This window comes from Columba livia, chromosome 5 (genome assembly GCF_036013475.1).
Source record: "Columba livia isolate bColLiv1 breed racing homer chromosome 5, bColLiv1.pat.W.v2, whole genome shotgun sequence".
NCBI classification, from domain to species: domain Eukaryota; kingdom Metazoa; phylum Chordata; class Aves; order Columbiformes; family Columbidae; genus Columba; species Columba livia.
The window spans coordinates 29,499,770-29,516,925 of NC_088606.1; the positions used below are offsets into that span (position 1 = coordinate 29,499,770).

Genomic DNA, 17,156 nt, shown 5'->3' on the forward strand with positions numbered 1-17,156 from the left:
TAATACTGCTTCCTCTGGCTCAGGAGTTCTCCAATTTGTCTGTGACTTCAGTCTCATAGAAAAATCACTTTACAATGGTTTGGATTCTTAAGAACTAAGTGTCATATTAATGAGCAGATTAATCTGCCCTTGTATTTTCAAGATGCAGCAGAAATGCCTAAGAGAAAAACCTGCTCTGAAAAGTCCCTAAATTCTCACACTCAGTAGGATGTACGCTGAATACCGGTTAGGATTTGTGAGCGTATATATTTATTGTCTGCCACAACTCTAAAACTTTGTGTACTTAAATTATCTAACAGATATATTTCCACAGCAATTCTACCTGCAGACATTCTGCCACAGAGAGACCAGATGTCAGTTTAACATCAGAAGGAATATCTCTCAGCCTCAGAAGAGCAAATAGTTCTTGTACCAAAAAAGGAAGAACATCTGTCTAAACAATCTTATAAAAACACTACAGCATTCTAGAAAAAAATAACCCAGAAGCATGTAGCAACATTTACTGCATTTACAGAGTCCCACTACAAAATATTATAGTCTATTATTTTCAAGTTACTCCTGTATGAGTTTTTTAGAACATGCGCCTTTTGAAACATGCTGAAGCATCTTTCCACAAAGTCAATGCTCATATCTATTAAAGCTTGGCATCCCAAACTGGTATCAAGCCAAATCAAGCGATTTGTGAAAATCAATGGCTTCTAACATTATTTTCCTTCAGGATGCGGTTATTTTTATGTACATATGTATTTAACTTGATTTTAATAATAAAATTATAGTTAGCTCTAAGATATGACAGAAGAGCTCCTATATGGATGATGTTTTAATTGAATTTAAGCTTAAAAACAATATATACACTGCTGATACCGAACAGTGTAGTCCAATCTCTGTGTTAGATGGTGGGGGTCCTGACTTTCTATACATTTGCAGGTGTGTGCTGCACAACAGAAGGCACTCAAATCTGTGCTCAATTCCCCTTGCAAAATGGAGATAGGTTTAGCTAGGCATCCTCACTGAGGTGCATGAATGAGAGTGTACAAATGAAAAGCACCCATACAAAATGAATGCTTTAGAATCATATTAGTGATATTAAATTAAGTTTGTGAGATTTTTTCACTCAAGATATCCCCAGGTATGGAACCGATATTCTCATGTCGCCTCATCTATCTGATTTGGACTCTGAAAGCTACCCAGAGCAACTCTCTCAAAAAGGAGTGCTATTAAGGAATAGAAAATCCTGAAAAATGGGAAATTGTGTTTATTTTCTTAGAAACTGAAAAATAAACAGTTAAAAATTAATCCTCTTTAATTTACCTTTTGTAAAATTCTCCTCTTATTGACTAATTTGCACAGCATAGACACCCAACTGCTGTTTGTAAACAAATGGTTAAAGGATTAGAAACATAGAGCAGTCACCCTGCCAGCCTTATTGATGAGTTCTCAAACAGGCAAGCCCTTGTAGGGGGATTTAAGCAAATGAAAAACATTATTTATCTATAGAGACTGAGACATGAGTTAATTGCACTTGTCAGATTGCAAACAGTACTGTATAGAGGAAATAAAGAGAGGTTTAATTCTTAAAGACGAATTAGGTTCAATATTTTAAGTATTGTGCTGCCTAGTGAGTCCTGGTCATAAGTCCAGAGTTTTATGTTTTATAGAGAGAAACAGGGGCTTAAAAATGGGGTTCACAGACATCAGTTGACAGACCAGGCAGCAACCAAAGCTTTCTAGCAAGAAACGCTAGCACAAAGGCTGGAGCTTGAGTGCTGATGGACTTTGCTGACACTTTCTAGACTGTCATAAAGAAAGATTCACAGTTACATCCTCTTCTAGACATGAGTGTCTCCGTCACATCACTCCTAGTCTTGCAAAACAGAGCATAAAACCTCTCAGAGTGTGGCAGGCCCTCTGGCACTTCATAGACCAGCCGAGCTGAGGTGGGCAGTCAGTAGTTCATGGGGAGCAGCCAGGGCGAGGGCAAGGGCTGTCCCTTGCTCTGCCCTCTTCCCTCCACCATACACTTTTCATATCAAACTCTGCCTAAACAGCAGACTGAGGAGGGGAAAAAAAGAAGAAAAAAAAAAATCTGAGAAAGCAGAAGTAGCTTCCAGCTACATTTTGACACTGCTACTACCTACACTACCTCCTTCCTTCTCAAAGCCATTTAGCACCATGACTTGCTGCTGCTAGAGGAGGTTGAATAAGATAGTCTGGATAAAACACATAAGGACATGTCCTGGGGAGACTTGGGCTTCAGTTTCTCCTCCAATGGAGATATTAGTACTCATACATAGCAAAGCAATGTTCAAAGCAAAGTTCAACAGGTCTTGCTTGGACTACAGACATACAGACACTTTACAATCACTCCATGCTTCTTCACAAGCCAAAAGAAAGAACCAAAAAGTAATGGACAGATGCATCAACATCCTGAAGTTTGCCGATGTGCTGAAACATTGCATCAAAACCGTGTCAGAGATGAACAACAGCCATTAGCAGTCTCTTTGGAGCTTTTCACTTCAGCAAGCACAGCCTGTCCTGACTGCACCTGCAGGCTGACAGGTTGTGACAGAGATTATTTTCCAAATATGTCCTCACTTTTTCACTGCCCTTGCTCTAAGCAGCACAACTCCTTGGTCGGATAACTAGCAGGGGACAGTCATACTTCAACTGCTGGCTAGCAGCACCCCACATCAGCACTCAGTGAGGACTCACAAGTGTTCATCAGATGAGCAACCACTTGCATGGGGGAGCAGGGAAGAGCCTTCTTTGTTCCTTTTTCTTTACGATTAGGTTGAAATGACTCAGTAAAATATATACAAAGGTGAATCTTGATTCACCAGGGGGCAGAAATTTATTAACAGTGTCAGACTTTGTTCCATGCTTCTCTCTTCGTTGTAGGGCAAACAACCATTACCAATCTTGTTAAATGATGGAATTTCCTGTTCTGGTTAGTACTACCGTTAAGGTTTTAAATTATCCCCTAACTGAATGTTTTCCTGGTTTAATTGCCAGGCTTTGGAAAGCGGCCTAGCACCCAGGCCCTGACAGGAGTGCAGCTCTGCAATATCCAGCTGGCTGCTCTCCCAAAGCAGTTAGAGCAGCCACTGACTAGAGAGAGATTTACACCCCTGTGGGCTGAAATACTTGCAGCTCCTCTTGTGGAGCTCTGCCATCCACTGCTACTGTAACCCACACTTCCCAAGTGACTGTGCAGAACAACTTGCTGGGGGTTTTTTGCATTGTATTGACCCTGGAAGTCTTGCCAAGCCTTAGGAGAGCTGGATGGGCAGCTGGATGCTCTGTCAGTCTGTGAATGCTGCTAGAGGGCTGGATGATGCCGGGATCTGCCCTGCATGCAACCTTGCCCCATGCTGGCTGAAAAATCTTTGTAGCTGGGTTTCTTCAGAAGGAAGGGTGGTAGTGAGCTACACTTTCTGATTTTTCTTGGTTTAAACAAAGTATTTCAACAATTACTAAAGCATAGGATTCACTTGTTAGTTAATCTACATCCAGGAAAAAAAAAATTACTTCTTATTAACATGAGTGTGGTGGTTAATGTGCACTCATTCAACTTGATTATTATGATGCTTTAAAGTCCTGGGTTTTCTTTTCATATTGCCCCTTTATAGGCACAGGCCTTGGCTTCTCTTCCCAGCTCCTTTGGTTACTGCTATTTTACTCATAAGCTGAGCTTGAAGTAATTATTATCCTCCCTCTTTTATTTTCAACAAATGCTCAGTGATTCAGTCTCCTCTGGATTGTGTTGCCTCTCCTGGGACAGTAGGGGTGACAGAGAATTCCTCTGTAGTGCATACAGGACCATTGTGCCAATGTTACCAATGTCATGTCTGGCTGTCATGGCTCTGCCCCATTTCCCACTCACCCCCTGTGCTTTCCTGTGAAGTTCTCAGAGAGCTACTGGAATCCCCGTGCAGCAAAACCTCCTGTGCAAACTATGCTGAGTGCAGATCTTAGGTATAAACCTCAGATCCCAGTGGCGTAAACTCACTCATGACCACTGCATTGGTTTATGAGGAGACCTCTGCAAGGTTATGAGAGCAATTGATCAGGTATGGTGATTGCTGCAGTTGTTCTAGGGGCCAGCTCCACACACTTTCCCGTACTTGCACAGCCTGTGCCCATTTCCCAGAGCTGCAATGTCAGGAAGATATGCCAGGGGATGTTTAGGTTGGACATTAGGAAAAGGTTCTTCCCCCAGAGGGTGGTGGAGCACTGGAACAGGCTCCCCAGGGAGGTGTCACAGCCCCAAGCCTGACAGTGATCAAGAAGAGACTGGACAGCGCCCTCAGACACATGGTGTGAACTGCGGGGTTGTCACATGCAGGGACAGGAGTTGGACTCAATGATCCTTGTGGGTCTCTTCCAACTCAGGACATTCTATGAAAGAAGCTGTTTGATCTTTGTCATTGTGACAGAGCAAGAAGAGTTCATGTCAAGTGACTTAAGTTAGAAGCAACTCTGGACTGCACATTGGTATTTAAGACCCAGGACTGAGACCAGAGCCTCACACTATACTTCTTGTTCAGGACCATAACAAACCCATTTGACTAGGCCAGGATGCCTTTTCTCCAGTGGGCAAGGAAGTCTTTCAGCCCTCAGAGGGATAAAGGCTTATTAAGAGACTCTGATCTTCCTCTTCAAAGGCTCTATGGATGGAAAAGTACAGGGGCAGCAGTGCCAAGCTCCTCAGTTTGCTTGGGAAACAGCTGTAGCAGTTTAAGAAGTAAATATGTCACAGCTGCTCTAGACAGTAAATTCCTGCCATTTCAACATGATGAGAAGCAGAAGACGAACGCATGAAAACTCTCTAATATATTTTACTACAAAGCTAAACAATTGCCAATACGGCTTAACCTAATCTGTCTGACTTGGCACTGAAAAGGGCCAGGACTAAGTTAACCTGACCTGCTCCTCAGCTGAAGGCAGGACCCTGTAGCTGAAAGTTCAAGGACACAACTGGGATGTAGCTGTCGTCCTTACAATATGTCCTGAAGATTTTGAAACAGAAGCACAGCTCTGGTCTTGGATTGTTCCTTTAACTGTGTGCTGCTCAGGTAGTGTGTTTCAAAGGATGATGGGCGTGGATGTGGGGTCTAAAAAGCTCACTCTGCTACAGCCCTAACCCCAGACTCATGGACACAATAACGTCTTTAGGTTTTTCAGATTAATGTCTTTTAAAGGCCCTTGTCCAGGTGATTAATTAGCCTGAAAGGGTAACATGTATTGCAAATGAAGGTTACGTTTTTCAAAGAAACCTAACGGATTTAGGCATTCAAATCCTATTGAACTTAACATCTCAGGCTTGATTGAGCTCATTATCTGACCTCCAGGCAAAACATGTACATGACTCAAGGAAGCTTGCAGGTACCTGCTGTTTGTTGCATGCATTTTCCCTTATGAAATGAGACATCCAGAGATTTATTCAAACAACATGGAGTGTGAATGACATAGAGGAGATATTGTCCACCTCGAGTTACCTTAATGGCCAAAAAAACTTCTGGTGACTCTTGCCAAAGAAAATGGCAGGGAAGATTACACTGAGATGCAAGACGTGCCAAAGAAAATACTAACAGATGGGAACTCAAAGTTTTTGACACAGAGCAGAAGCAAGGCAGAGGAGCGTAACTTGCTATTTGTGCATTACTGATTTTGAAAAGCAACTTACTGGCTTTTTTGTTTTTTTGCAGGCCACATTGTTGCGGGCTGTTATCCTGACCCTTGGGAAGCCATGTACATCAATGAAATGCCACTGCAAATTATATTTTGTCGGCTCCCAAGAACATTGCATTCTTATAAAGGGAACTGGCAGAATTTGACATGCAGTTAGTGCGGGGGAGGGAAGAAGCACTGTCCAGAAGGGAAAGGTCTTGAGGCACTAGTTCCAGGACAGAGCCTGGTAGACTGTAAGAATAGAAAGCAAAACCAAGTGTACCAGAAGAGTAAAGCTCTAGGCAATGCATGGCAAGAGATGGACCTCTGTGGCTGAAATACAGGCTTTCTGCACCACTGAAGGAAGATGCTCTTTATTTTATCCCCTCGCTGCTCTCTCAGAGAAATATCAATAGAGAAAAAAGCCATACATACACAGGAGGGAAAAACCTGGATCCTGCCTTGGAATATTTCTCCTTCAGCTTTGGTGCCAAGTATTATGTTCGGTGATCACATAACTGCAGTGCAGTACTTAAATCCACCAGGAAAAGGAAAACCTCAGGACAAAGTCTCAGTAATGTTTCCAGAGAAGTTTTACCCTGGTTGGCCCATCTCAGTGTTCCTCATCCACATTTAAGAGGCAGAAGCAGTGTTCTACATTTTGCCTACCTGGATTTAAAATGTGCACTGGGTAAATATAACCTGTATATTTCAGTATTGTCACAACTTGCATCTGTGGGTCTAATAAACTGTAAGTTTAATTACTTAAGGTGTATCAGGACAAGGGAAGGACAGAAGGTTAAGCTGAGACAGATGATAATGCCTGAGGAAGGAGAGTGACCAAAGCCCAAATGCATACAGAAAATACATTCAGAAAAACTTAAGAATATACAGCTTTGGGAAGGGAGAGGACAGAATACATGGGAAAGTATCATTGAAGAAGGGAAGTGGGGGACCCTTTTCTGGTAGTGTTTGGCTTTCATGGAGAACAGTGATCAAAGATGTAGCATCAGGGGATCCTGTATTTCTCCCGGCTAAATGGTGTGATTAAGTATAATTAATACACTCATTAAGAACACATACAGCTGACTATACTGAGAAGTTATGAAAAGTAGGAATAAATCAGGCAGCAACTAGAAGACCGTTAACCTCATCCTTGCACAAGCCAAAAGACATGATAAATGAGCCTCCATGAAAGGGAAGCAGCTGAGCAATATGTGGTGCAATATAGACTGTAATGTTCAGTGATAAGAAAGCACAAGCATGCAGGATATACACAACTCGTGGGGAATGTCTCTGATGTGATAATGTTTGGCAGCTGCACACACCACTAAAAAAAGAAGTTTCTCTTGTTTCTTTTACAGCTTGTGCAGTTAAACACATTCCACGACTGACAGAGGTACTGAAACAATTCATTAAGGAAACGGACATTATTTGCACGTAGCCTTTGCTGCTCATCCCTTTTGTTATTTATTTAACTGATCACTTCCAAAGTGGATGGCCAAAATTGTTCAGAAAGGCAGAGTTCCCAGTGGCCCCACTGAGTCATATGGTGACATGCTCATTCCCGTATAGAGGAAAACGTTTCTTATCACTTTTTGCTTTCTCCATTACATCTAATGCAAGTGCGGTAGAGAAGCTTGTACTATTAATGCAGCTCATCAATTCAGATCAATCAAGTTAACATAACCTTACTCTGATGTTTACATTCAATGCTTTGGCACCAAGACTGTTGCGTCCCTGTTATAATTCAAACATGACTGGACACAAACCATATGCATGTATTTACTAGTTAAAGGCTGCAATATTTCACATTGTTCTTCCTCTTCCCTGCTACAAACAGGAAGAGAGTGGAAAAAAAAATGGGCACGTAGAGCATATTTCTGAGACGCAATCTGGATTAGGGATTTGGCTTTACCTTCGTCATCTTTGCCCTCAGCTGAAAGACAAACTTTTATCTAGGACATCATTTTGAAGAATATTAAGAAAACTTTCTGTTGGCTCTATGACTACTACATTATTATATGCTGTTATTTCACTGAATACATGTTCATTGTTATTTTAAAATATAAAGAGTTTAAAACAGAATGTAAATATTTGCATAAACACCATGATGTTTAAAAAGAAAAGCCATGCAAGTCTTACCTATCTAGTGGCATCTACCATCATTGTCTGCAGGAAAACAGTCTTGTCTACATTTCACAAATCATTTTGCATTTATACAAGTTACACCTCATTCAAGTTGGTAAAATAATAATGAGAATATATATTTGGCAAATGTATGGACCCTTAAAAAAGTGTTTATACTACATATTTCTAATCCTTAGCCAGAGTATTTTTGTGAGAGTTTCACCTGAATTAATTCTTTTACATAGTCTTTGTTTTCTTAATAATCTAAGAAAAAAAATCATTTTGTCTTATTCCTTTTTATTCTTCGTAACAACGGAGAACATGATGTTTCTCTGTTCAGCTTTCTCAGATGTTAAATTGTTGACAACTATGTTTTTGCAATGAATGTAGAGTCTGCCAGTTTTGATGCTGACTTCACTGTGGGCAGGGTAACATGTTTGAGCCTGTTTCCATGAAAGACAGTAGAGAAAACTCCCCTGAATTTTCATGGCACAGGATGAAGACTTTTAAGGATGACCCATGCTGAGTAGGTGTTAGACAGATCTTTGTTCAGAAGTCTCCAAAAGTTTGAAATGGGCTGATTTGGTTGGCTCGAATCAATTCATTTGCATGGTTTCCAGTCAGAAGTATTTACCCATCTGGATTAATGTGATCTCTCAAAGGATGCCAGCATTTTGCAATGACATAGGAATGGTTAACACTGCAAATAAAATACTCTAAAAATCACATGATGCAGACAGCTCATAGAGAATATAGTGTGTGTAGCAGCTTACAGGTTCAGATCGTCTAATGGCAACACATTACGGGGTTTTGTTTGTTTCAGGTTTTGTGCTTGTTTTCTAAATGCTGATGCAGGTACCTGCTATTGGGTCAGTGTTTGAAGAAGTGATACATCCAAGGGAGATTCAGTTGAGAGAATAATAGTTGCAGGGTGTTTGGATCCATTTGATATTATTTTAGTGAATTCCAGCCTTATGACACAGGTGACATCAGCTAATAATTGAAGCTGGAAAGCAAATAGAGAGTTTAAGTGCAATTACTACAGGCAACATCTCTAAAAGTGCAAACATTAAAGTCACTTGTGGAATTTAACCCATCCTCTATTTATCTGTTATCAACACTTATTCCTGTTGACATGACAACGGAAAACTCTTATTAATATAATGAAAGCAAAAGCAGAAGCTTGGCACTGCCCACCCCCAGTAACATGTTCAGGGGCTCAGAAGGGATTTTTCTGCTAATATGGCAAAGGAGTAATCAAAAGGATTTTTATTGATAAAATTAAAGATGGTAGTAAAATAGGCATAAGCAACTGTGCTAGAGAAACACCCCGGTCACATGCTGGTTTCTGGATTATGCAAAAAAACAAGAAAAAGTGAAATCTGCTCATAGACAGATAGTTAAGAGCAGATTGCGTAAGTAATCACAGCAAACAACCTAAAGAAATAAGATATATGAAGGAAATGGAAACAATAAGAAGAATATACATTTACAGTAGGAGAGCTGTGAGCCTAGGCAAACTCAGTAAAATCAGGTGCTGACAGTAATTCACAATAAGGTAAAGAAAGCATCAACTCAAGTGAGGAAGAAAATCTCAGTATTCCCTACTGGCTCTCAGCCTACCAGTTACTGGTTGGCAGATCCATATGGACAGGTCAGTACAAACAAGTACAGAAGGCAATTTTGAAGTGGAGTCATTGTTTAGCTTATTGTATGTCCCTAAATGCAATCCAGTGTTTGTTTTCATAGGATCACTATCATCTATAAGTATTCGTAACTTGTCTAGTGTATAAAGAGTTCTGCCACAAATAAACACAGAAAAGCAATTTTAATCCGCATTTTTATTCATTCCTAGAATCTCAGTTTATGCAAATTTTTGCTGAATCTAATAGGACTTTCCCCTAGGTAAAGGCTGAAGGCACAAAGAGATCATAAATCTGCTTAATATCAAGCCATTATTCTTCTGGTTTCATATGAATGACTATTCGCCTGCAGAAGCTGGAAAGAAAAAAGTGCTTGTCAGGCCAGAGACATGAAACTCCAGTACTGTTACCTGGGGTTCAAGTGTCTGCAGCTGACAGCCCGCCAGCACACCCCCCGCAACAGCCCAGCTCACAGCTGGGCCCAGCAGCAGAAGGTGCAGCACCAACTGGGCAACTGTGTCTTCTGCTGTATTGTGGTGCCTTTCCAGGTGCAGTGGCTGCAACTGCACAAATAGACTCCCAGAAGTGACCTGAAGGACCATCTCCGAGTCAGGAAAAGCCTTAGTGAAAAGCCTTTCTCTCTTTGCAATCATTCCTCTCTGTCCTGTCCACAGAGAGGAAGCCAAGGAGACTTATTCCACGGTACTGCCACCTTCTTCAGGTGAAATGTGTCAGTGGGAACCTGGTATTTCAGTGTAATGGCTAACCCGGGTGCTAGCAGTCCTATATTACCAGGAGTAAAAAAGGAGAAAGTTTTTTTATGGCTCCTTTCAGAAGCTGTGCCCGAAACAGAAACTATCTGCATTGTACTTTCCTGTATTGCCTCTCACTGACTTCAAAGGTGGCCCTGGTTTTGCCCCCACGATTCTTGGCATCACTGGATTTTCGTGGTATTCACATAAGGGTATTTTTTTCCTCTGTGCGTGCAATAGTTTTCTCTTTGGAAACCATGCCTATCTTTTCACAAGTCCTAGAGGTTCTTCAGAGTTGCTTCATTTGTGATGCTCACTCTCAGTCCTGCACCGTGGTCTCTTCTGGCAGAACAGAGTAAGATGAAGGTCCCTTAGGAGACTCAGAGCCGAGCATCAGTCACTGAGATCAGCCTCTCCTGAGCAAAGAAGAGCTCCATCAAAGGGAAACAGTGCTTTCATAGTTCTTGCAAACCTCTCAGGTTGGTGACACTGTATAATATCATGCAGAACATTTCCATTTGCTGATGGCCAGGTGCAGGGTTGGGTGAATCAATGAGTGTGCCATTTTTTCTACACTGGGAATGGCTGGAAATAGCCTCTTGCTCTCAGCAGTCCTTTATGTTTTCACTGGTGTATTTACAAGAATGAGAGAATGACGTCTCCGGGCATGCCTGATTGAAACAGTAACTAAGGAAAACAATGGTAATAAGGAGAAACTTATCCAAAAGAGGGGGTTTGCATGTATTAGCTTTAATGCAGAAGCCTAGAGACATGAGAACACATTGCATTGCCTCCTTCCTCTCCCGCTTTGCTCTTGCTCTGTTATTTTTCCTGACTGCTGCTGCTGCATCAAAGCACTCCCAAAGAAAAGGGCCTGGCATGACATGCCAGGAACAAGACCGTGCTCAGGCATGAGGCTTTGATCTTGAAGATTCTTCAGCAGTGTACAGTGCACAAAGGTGCAGCCTTGGTTCAAACTAGCAGAGGGAAAAAATTCCAGTGGTGAGTCTTGCCTGGTGACTGAGGAGTTAGTGCAGGTCAGTAATAAACGCTGCATGAGCAGTTTTCCATTGCTGATGCAGTTTTAAAACACTGAGCATCTGCAGAGGAAGTCCCCGCATGGTGGTAAATTGCGGCATGCAGATTTTTTTTTTCAATCTATGTATTTTTAGACATGTACAAGAAATGAAATCTTCAACCAGCAGGAAGTGTGAAAATAACTTTCTCGGCAATATGAAACCACCAGTGTTTGTGAACGAGTTATACAGAGATAAATAAATAGATAGGTGGAGCAAAATGTTCATATTTTTTCAGGTTTTTCCACATATATTAATATCCAATTCACCTCTAGAAAATTCTCTCTACTCACCGTTTTAGAAGGATACCTTTTTGATATTCCTTTGATCTCTTGATTTATAGCCATGGGGATGAAAACCAAACAAATACCTTTCCTTTGTTTTCTAGAACTCCATGGTTTGTTCCATTATAAAAAACAACCCAACAGACCTTTATATCACAGAGATAAAGAAGAAGATACAGAATGTGCTGTGAACTGTGAACTTCTCTAAGGATAAGTGATATCGCTATGAAATAAACAAGCACATGTCCCCCAGGGAGGTGCAGCAGATTTAGGAAAGGCTGGAATCTTAGAGAGAATTTTTCAGAAGCATTAGAGTGATGCTATCTGTGAGTTAAATTGGGTGTATATTTTTTTCATCCCTTTTTTTATTCTGATCAAGGATGGACATAACCTCAACAGGTATTTTTAAACCATCATCAATAAACTAAACTAAAACTATACCTACAAATGTCAGCATGCACATCAGCTGGGTGTTTTTCAACAAAAGCAGATGCTTACAGAGAACAACACAGGCTAAGCATACAGCATGCAAAATTTGGCCCAGCACACTTAGCTCCATAATGGCCCATATACACATCTTAACACTCAGGGTAAGGTTTTAAACAGTAAGGCGTCATTCTACCTTTGCATTGGGTAACTTCCACCTTTACAGTTACAGTGATATAGTGGCACTTTTTCTGGATTAAAAACCATTTTTCAAGTTTGAAAAAAACTGTGTGTAGCTGATAGAAGTGACAGCGTGTTAATGTCGACATCTGATGAATACAAAATGCAGGGGGAATTGCTTGTTGCTGAAATACATTAGATCATAGCACCAGCAAAATGTAGCAGTGAGACGCCACCATCATCATTTCAACGTCTGTTCCATATAATTGCAGAGTGACTGCAAGCTAGCAGGGAAAGCTATCTGTCTTTGGGAGTCTCGCAAATGACATGCTATTTAAAATAAAACATCGAGACTATGAGAAACATTCAGAGGCTTTTCAGCATCTATTGAGTTGTGTACAGTCCTCATGGAACATCTTAAATGCAGTTCTCAGAGGAAGCAAATGGTTATCTGAAGACACATTCCTACCAATACCATTAACACAACTCATCAGCTAACAAGAACATACTCATCTGTCTAGACACAGATGATATTAGAAAAGTAATCACCATCGATCATATTCATGTCCCGGTCCTGAAGGAGCTTGGTGTGGTTCGATTCTGTACCTGCCTTGCCCGCAGAACTGAAGGCAGCCGTCCTCGCTCACTGATGGTGTTATTAATGCTTACCCAAGCTCTGCATGAGCAGCCGAGCTCCTGCTGTCTGGACCTGATGAAGGATTGGTCTGGTGCAGATAAACAGGGAGCTCATTGCTGAACCTGAGCTTTAAAATGCCAAGGAAATAGCGCCTTGTGTCTCCTTCTCCTCTGATGCTACACAGAATGTTTAGAAGATTAGCTTAGATTAAACACTCAGCTTTTTGAGAGGTAAGAAAAAGGACATGATTTTCATCTGGTCCAAGTACAGAAACACAAATACTTGCTTTTATATATAATGCTCTCTTAATCATGATGTTCTGTTTTTAATATGATACTCTGTTATCATAATGCACTGTTTCTCATAATTGTATTCAAGCAATGTTTTCTGCTTGAAATTAACTTGTATGTTTAATCCTTGTCTTGAATTTTTGCTAAACTCTGCACTTGGAAATTATTTTGGTTAAGAGTCTCAAAATCACATTGTACCTTCATGAAAAAGTATTTCTTTTGATCTGATATTTTGTTACTTTTTCCCCTTTTTCTGTGCTCTCGTGCAAATGTGGTTTCAATTTAATGATATTTGGGACATTCTGGGCAGTTTTCTTACCTTTGTTATGGAATGGATATCACTAATGTAAAGCACATTTGCCGTCTTGCTGTATAATGTTGCAGAGTCACAAGCAGGAACAGTTCAAGTCTCCTCTCAAAATTAAAGCTCTAATACAGCCAGTGGGGCGCTATCTTAGTTTCAATCAAATGCACATTACAGAAACAGCAATGACTCAGAAATTAATTCAAATTTATTGAGGAACTTTAAGTTGGCCTTTATGACTGTGAGCTAAGCCTCAGGACACAACCCTTGGAAGACATATAAGCAAAAACCTAGACATAAAAATAACGGTACTTAGCTATTTTCATATAACTAGCAAGTTGAATAAAAACTTAAATTTATTTTGCTCCAAATTAGAGAAATAATTGTCTCGGAATTTGTTTGAGACACATTGTTTTTGGGATATCCAGGCTGTGAAATGTCTTTGACAAAGGCTGGTAAGACACATGCTCATCCCATTACAGATTAGAAAAATGAATTATATTATGTCTGTACATCTTCAAGCATTGTTCCAGATATGTGAAAATGTAATAAGGGGTCTAGCGATTATTTGTTTCAGCAATAGCTTTGTATAGTAGCAGATCGAGGTAAATTCTGATGCCATATGAATACAAAATGTGCATTTTCTGTTGCAGATGTTTTATAATGTCCATGAATATCTACACATTGGTCCAAGTGCATTTCATAACAGTCTTCCATCAATTTAGGTTTGAAAAGTATAGGTACCATCTTATATACTTGGAATTTAAGTGGCCTTTTTTTTGGATTCACCTTTCCCCCCTCCCTCCCCAGAAGTTATTTCCACAGTAATTTGAGAAGTAAAAAATTTATAGTTGAAAGGTTTATCAAAATCTGAGCTTTATATTCACTTAAATTATGTAGCTTTGTAAATAAGTGTGATGCAACTTAGTAATACTTCCATAACAGAGCTGGAGGGAGTGGCACAAGCAGATGATGATTTTGACATATACATTTTTAAAATCTGCAGGGTGAATATTTCAAGTGAGTTATTGGAAAGAGTTGTTTAAAAACATGGGTAATAGAAGTTTCTAAACAATCTACGCTTTTCTTATTCCACGTGTGGTGAAATAACCATAGAATTTAAACAGACCATGGTGCTCAGTGTGATTTTGTGTCTACTGAGTCACTGCAAAAGAAAGAAAACAAGAAAAAGTTTGGAAAACGGCAGACTGGCTCTTCAGCAAAGTTCTTCATGCACAGCTGCTAATAGGTAACTGTATTTCACTCACAACTGAGATACAGAGAGATGGACAGAAAAATGCACTCTTAAAATCCACAGTTTGAAAAAGAGGAGAGAAAAAGGTTAGTATAGATGAATAAACAATCCCAAACTAAATTAAAATGTGTTAAATAACTTTTCCTTTTGCTTTTTGAAACAATTCAAGAAAAATAATTCAAAACATACCTTTACTATGTTATCCAGATTGCAGCTCCCCATCCAGAAGGAGATCAGCCAAGGTATCTGGTCCCATATGAAAGTCTGAGACCCGAGAGCAGAACTAATCAAAGATGATTCTGCGCTCAGTGTACCTGTCATCACACGAACCTGTCCAAGAGTGACACTGCTAAGTGGCTCTGCTCTTATGTAGAGAAGGAGAACCAGGGTAGTCCTTCAGCTTCATCACCAGGACACGGTCAATAGGTCACTTCACAGCTCTAGTTAAGACCTCAGTAAAACGCAAATGCTATTGCTCTTTCAGAATGTTCTCACCATCTCCATTCAAAACAGAGAAACGTACCAGAGGTCTTGTGAGAATAGGATGTTTAAAGAAATCAAACTTTGAATGCCACCAACAGTTTCATATTCTGCTGAAAAGTCAACTCCACCCATTCTTACTGTCACTGTTACTGAACTTCTGTCATTTTTAGGTCATTGTTCTTTTAATAACCCCATCACTACCCCAGAAAGAAGCTGCACCTATTCCCATATTTGAACTTCATTTACCTCACACCTTTGTCCTTCTCTTGCATTTAAGAGTCTAGACAACCACATCTATACTCATTGCCTCATGGATTTCTCCAAAGGAGGGAAATTAATATTAAAAAAAAAAGGGGGGGGTCCAGGCAGCCAGATTTTGTGTACTGCAGAAACCTATTACTGACACATAGGACAAAAGCAGACAGCACAAAACATCACAAACTAAACTTGATGGTTAGCGCCGAGTCTGCTCCCTACAGCTCTGGTATCATTAATGAACACACAAAGCTGCTTCTGGTTCAACACCAGCACAAGCTACACAACATGTGCCTGAAGTTATTCAGTGCATCACAGACCAGAGGGGAGACAAAGGTGGACAGTGCTGTATTCACCTTCTCATCAGACACCAGATTTCAGTCAGGCACCCCAGATGAAACCACCTTTATTACAGATCACTTACTTCAAAGTAGATATCAGAGCAGAAGTATTTCCACTTTTGCTATAGTGGTAAAGAGTCCACAGGTTTGTCACCTTTAGAGATTTCAAATAAACAGGAGCAACAAGGCCAGCACTGAATTGTCAAAGCTCTTCTCCTCATTTATCTCCCCAAGATCAGTTATGGACATTCCAGATCCAGACATCACATGCAGCTCTGCTGTCCTCTTGACTTCACAAAAAATGTCAAAGAGGACCTCACAGCAGCCCTTATCACTAATGCAGCTGCCAGCCCTCTGACAATAAGAATCCCAGCTCCACCAGTGATCCCAGGTCCATCACCATAGCCTTGCAGGTACTGGCTTGTTCTCAGCCCACTGACAGGCACCACAGCCAAGAGCACCTGCTAACTCCCTGCTATTTGCCACCTTTGCCTGTGACATGCTGGGCTTCCCCAGCTTCCACGTGGATTTCCACAGTTTTCTGACACCTCAAGATAGATGAGGAGAGAAAAGTGGAAATGTAAGATAGAGAAAAATGACAGAGAAAAATGAAGGCTGATACAAACAAGCTGAAAGATAAAAGACGCCTCCAAGTTAATTCTGCAGCTTTCCTGTAAGGCGAGAGAATTTTCTGTTCTGCAGTGTTGCTGCCTCATCTCAGTTCCTAGAACTACTTTGAAATGATAAATCACACCAATCCCGAGTAACAACATACAGCAAAGCCGGACATTAACTGCTGCACAAACCAACCACTTCACTCTAAAGATCACACGTAACTGAGGAAGACTTTTTCTAACTCTAGTTCTGCTGTCCACTTGCACGTCTGAATTCCTGCGTGGTTCTATATTTATGCATCTCATGTATTTATTAAATATTCAGAATACTTAAATACGAGGTGGTGCTCATCTCCTCATCTGTCTGTATCATAAGCCCTCAACACAAGATGGAAACATACTCGAAAGTGTAAGCTAGGTCACAGAAGAATGCATATAAAATAAAGGCAGGGCAAAATCAGAAAAGTACTGAATGAGATACAATTAGGAAGAAACATTCATGGCAACAAGAGTATATTTCTATAAATAGGTTGTTAGTAAAAAGAAGACCAAGAAAAGAGTTGGTTTGCTGCTCACAGCAGGAGAAAGTTGTCAGCAGAAGACCTGTAAGAAGTCAAAGCATCGAATTTGTTTAGCTGTAGGCAGTTCACTCACACTAGTGGTACCAAGGACACATGAGTTAATATCTCTGCCTAGAAGAGGGAGAAAGACATTAGAGAGTAGCTGGATGTTTTCAGTTCACCTGGCCAGGCTCATTTCATCATGGGATACTTGAAAAAGTTGGTGAAATAGTGTAAGGACCATTAGCAGTTATCT

The 17,156-nt window shown here is 40.5% G+C and overlaps 1 protein-coding gene across 5 annotated transcripts in view; it reads right to left on the bottom strand.

Moving 5' to 3' along the window:
• NUBPL (NUBP iron-sulfur cluster assembly factor, mitochondrial) overlaps nucleotides 1–17,156 on the bottom strand; it is a 160,575-nt gene that overhangs the window by 22,961 nt on the left and 120,458 nt on the right. For 2 of the 5 annotated variants that reach the window (XM_065064101.1, XM_065064110.1), the window contains one exon: nucleotides 9,624–14,977. The exons of 2 other annotated variants lie outside the window; for them this stretch is intronic. In XM_065064101.1, the coding sequence (XP_064920173.1) occupies nucleotides 14,768–14,977 (210 nt within the window). In that variant the 3' untranslated portion in view covers nucleotides 9,624–14,767. Of the gene's footprint in view, nucleotides 1–9,623; nucleotides 14,978–17,156 lie in introns of those variants that run through there. One more of the 5 variants, XM_065064102.1, reaches the window with a different exon arrangement.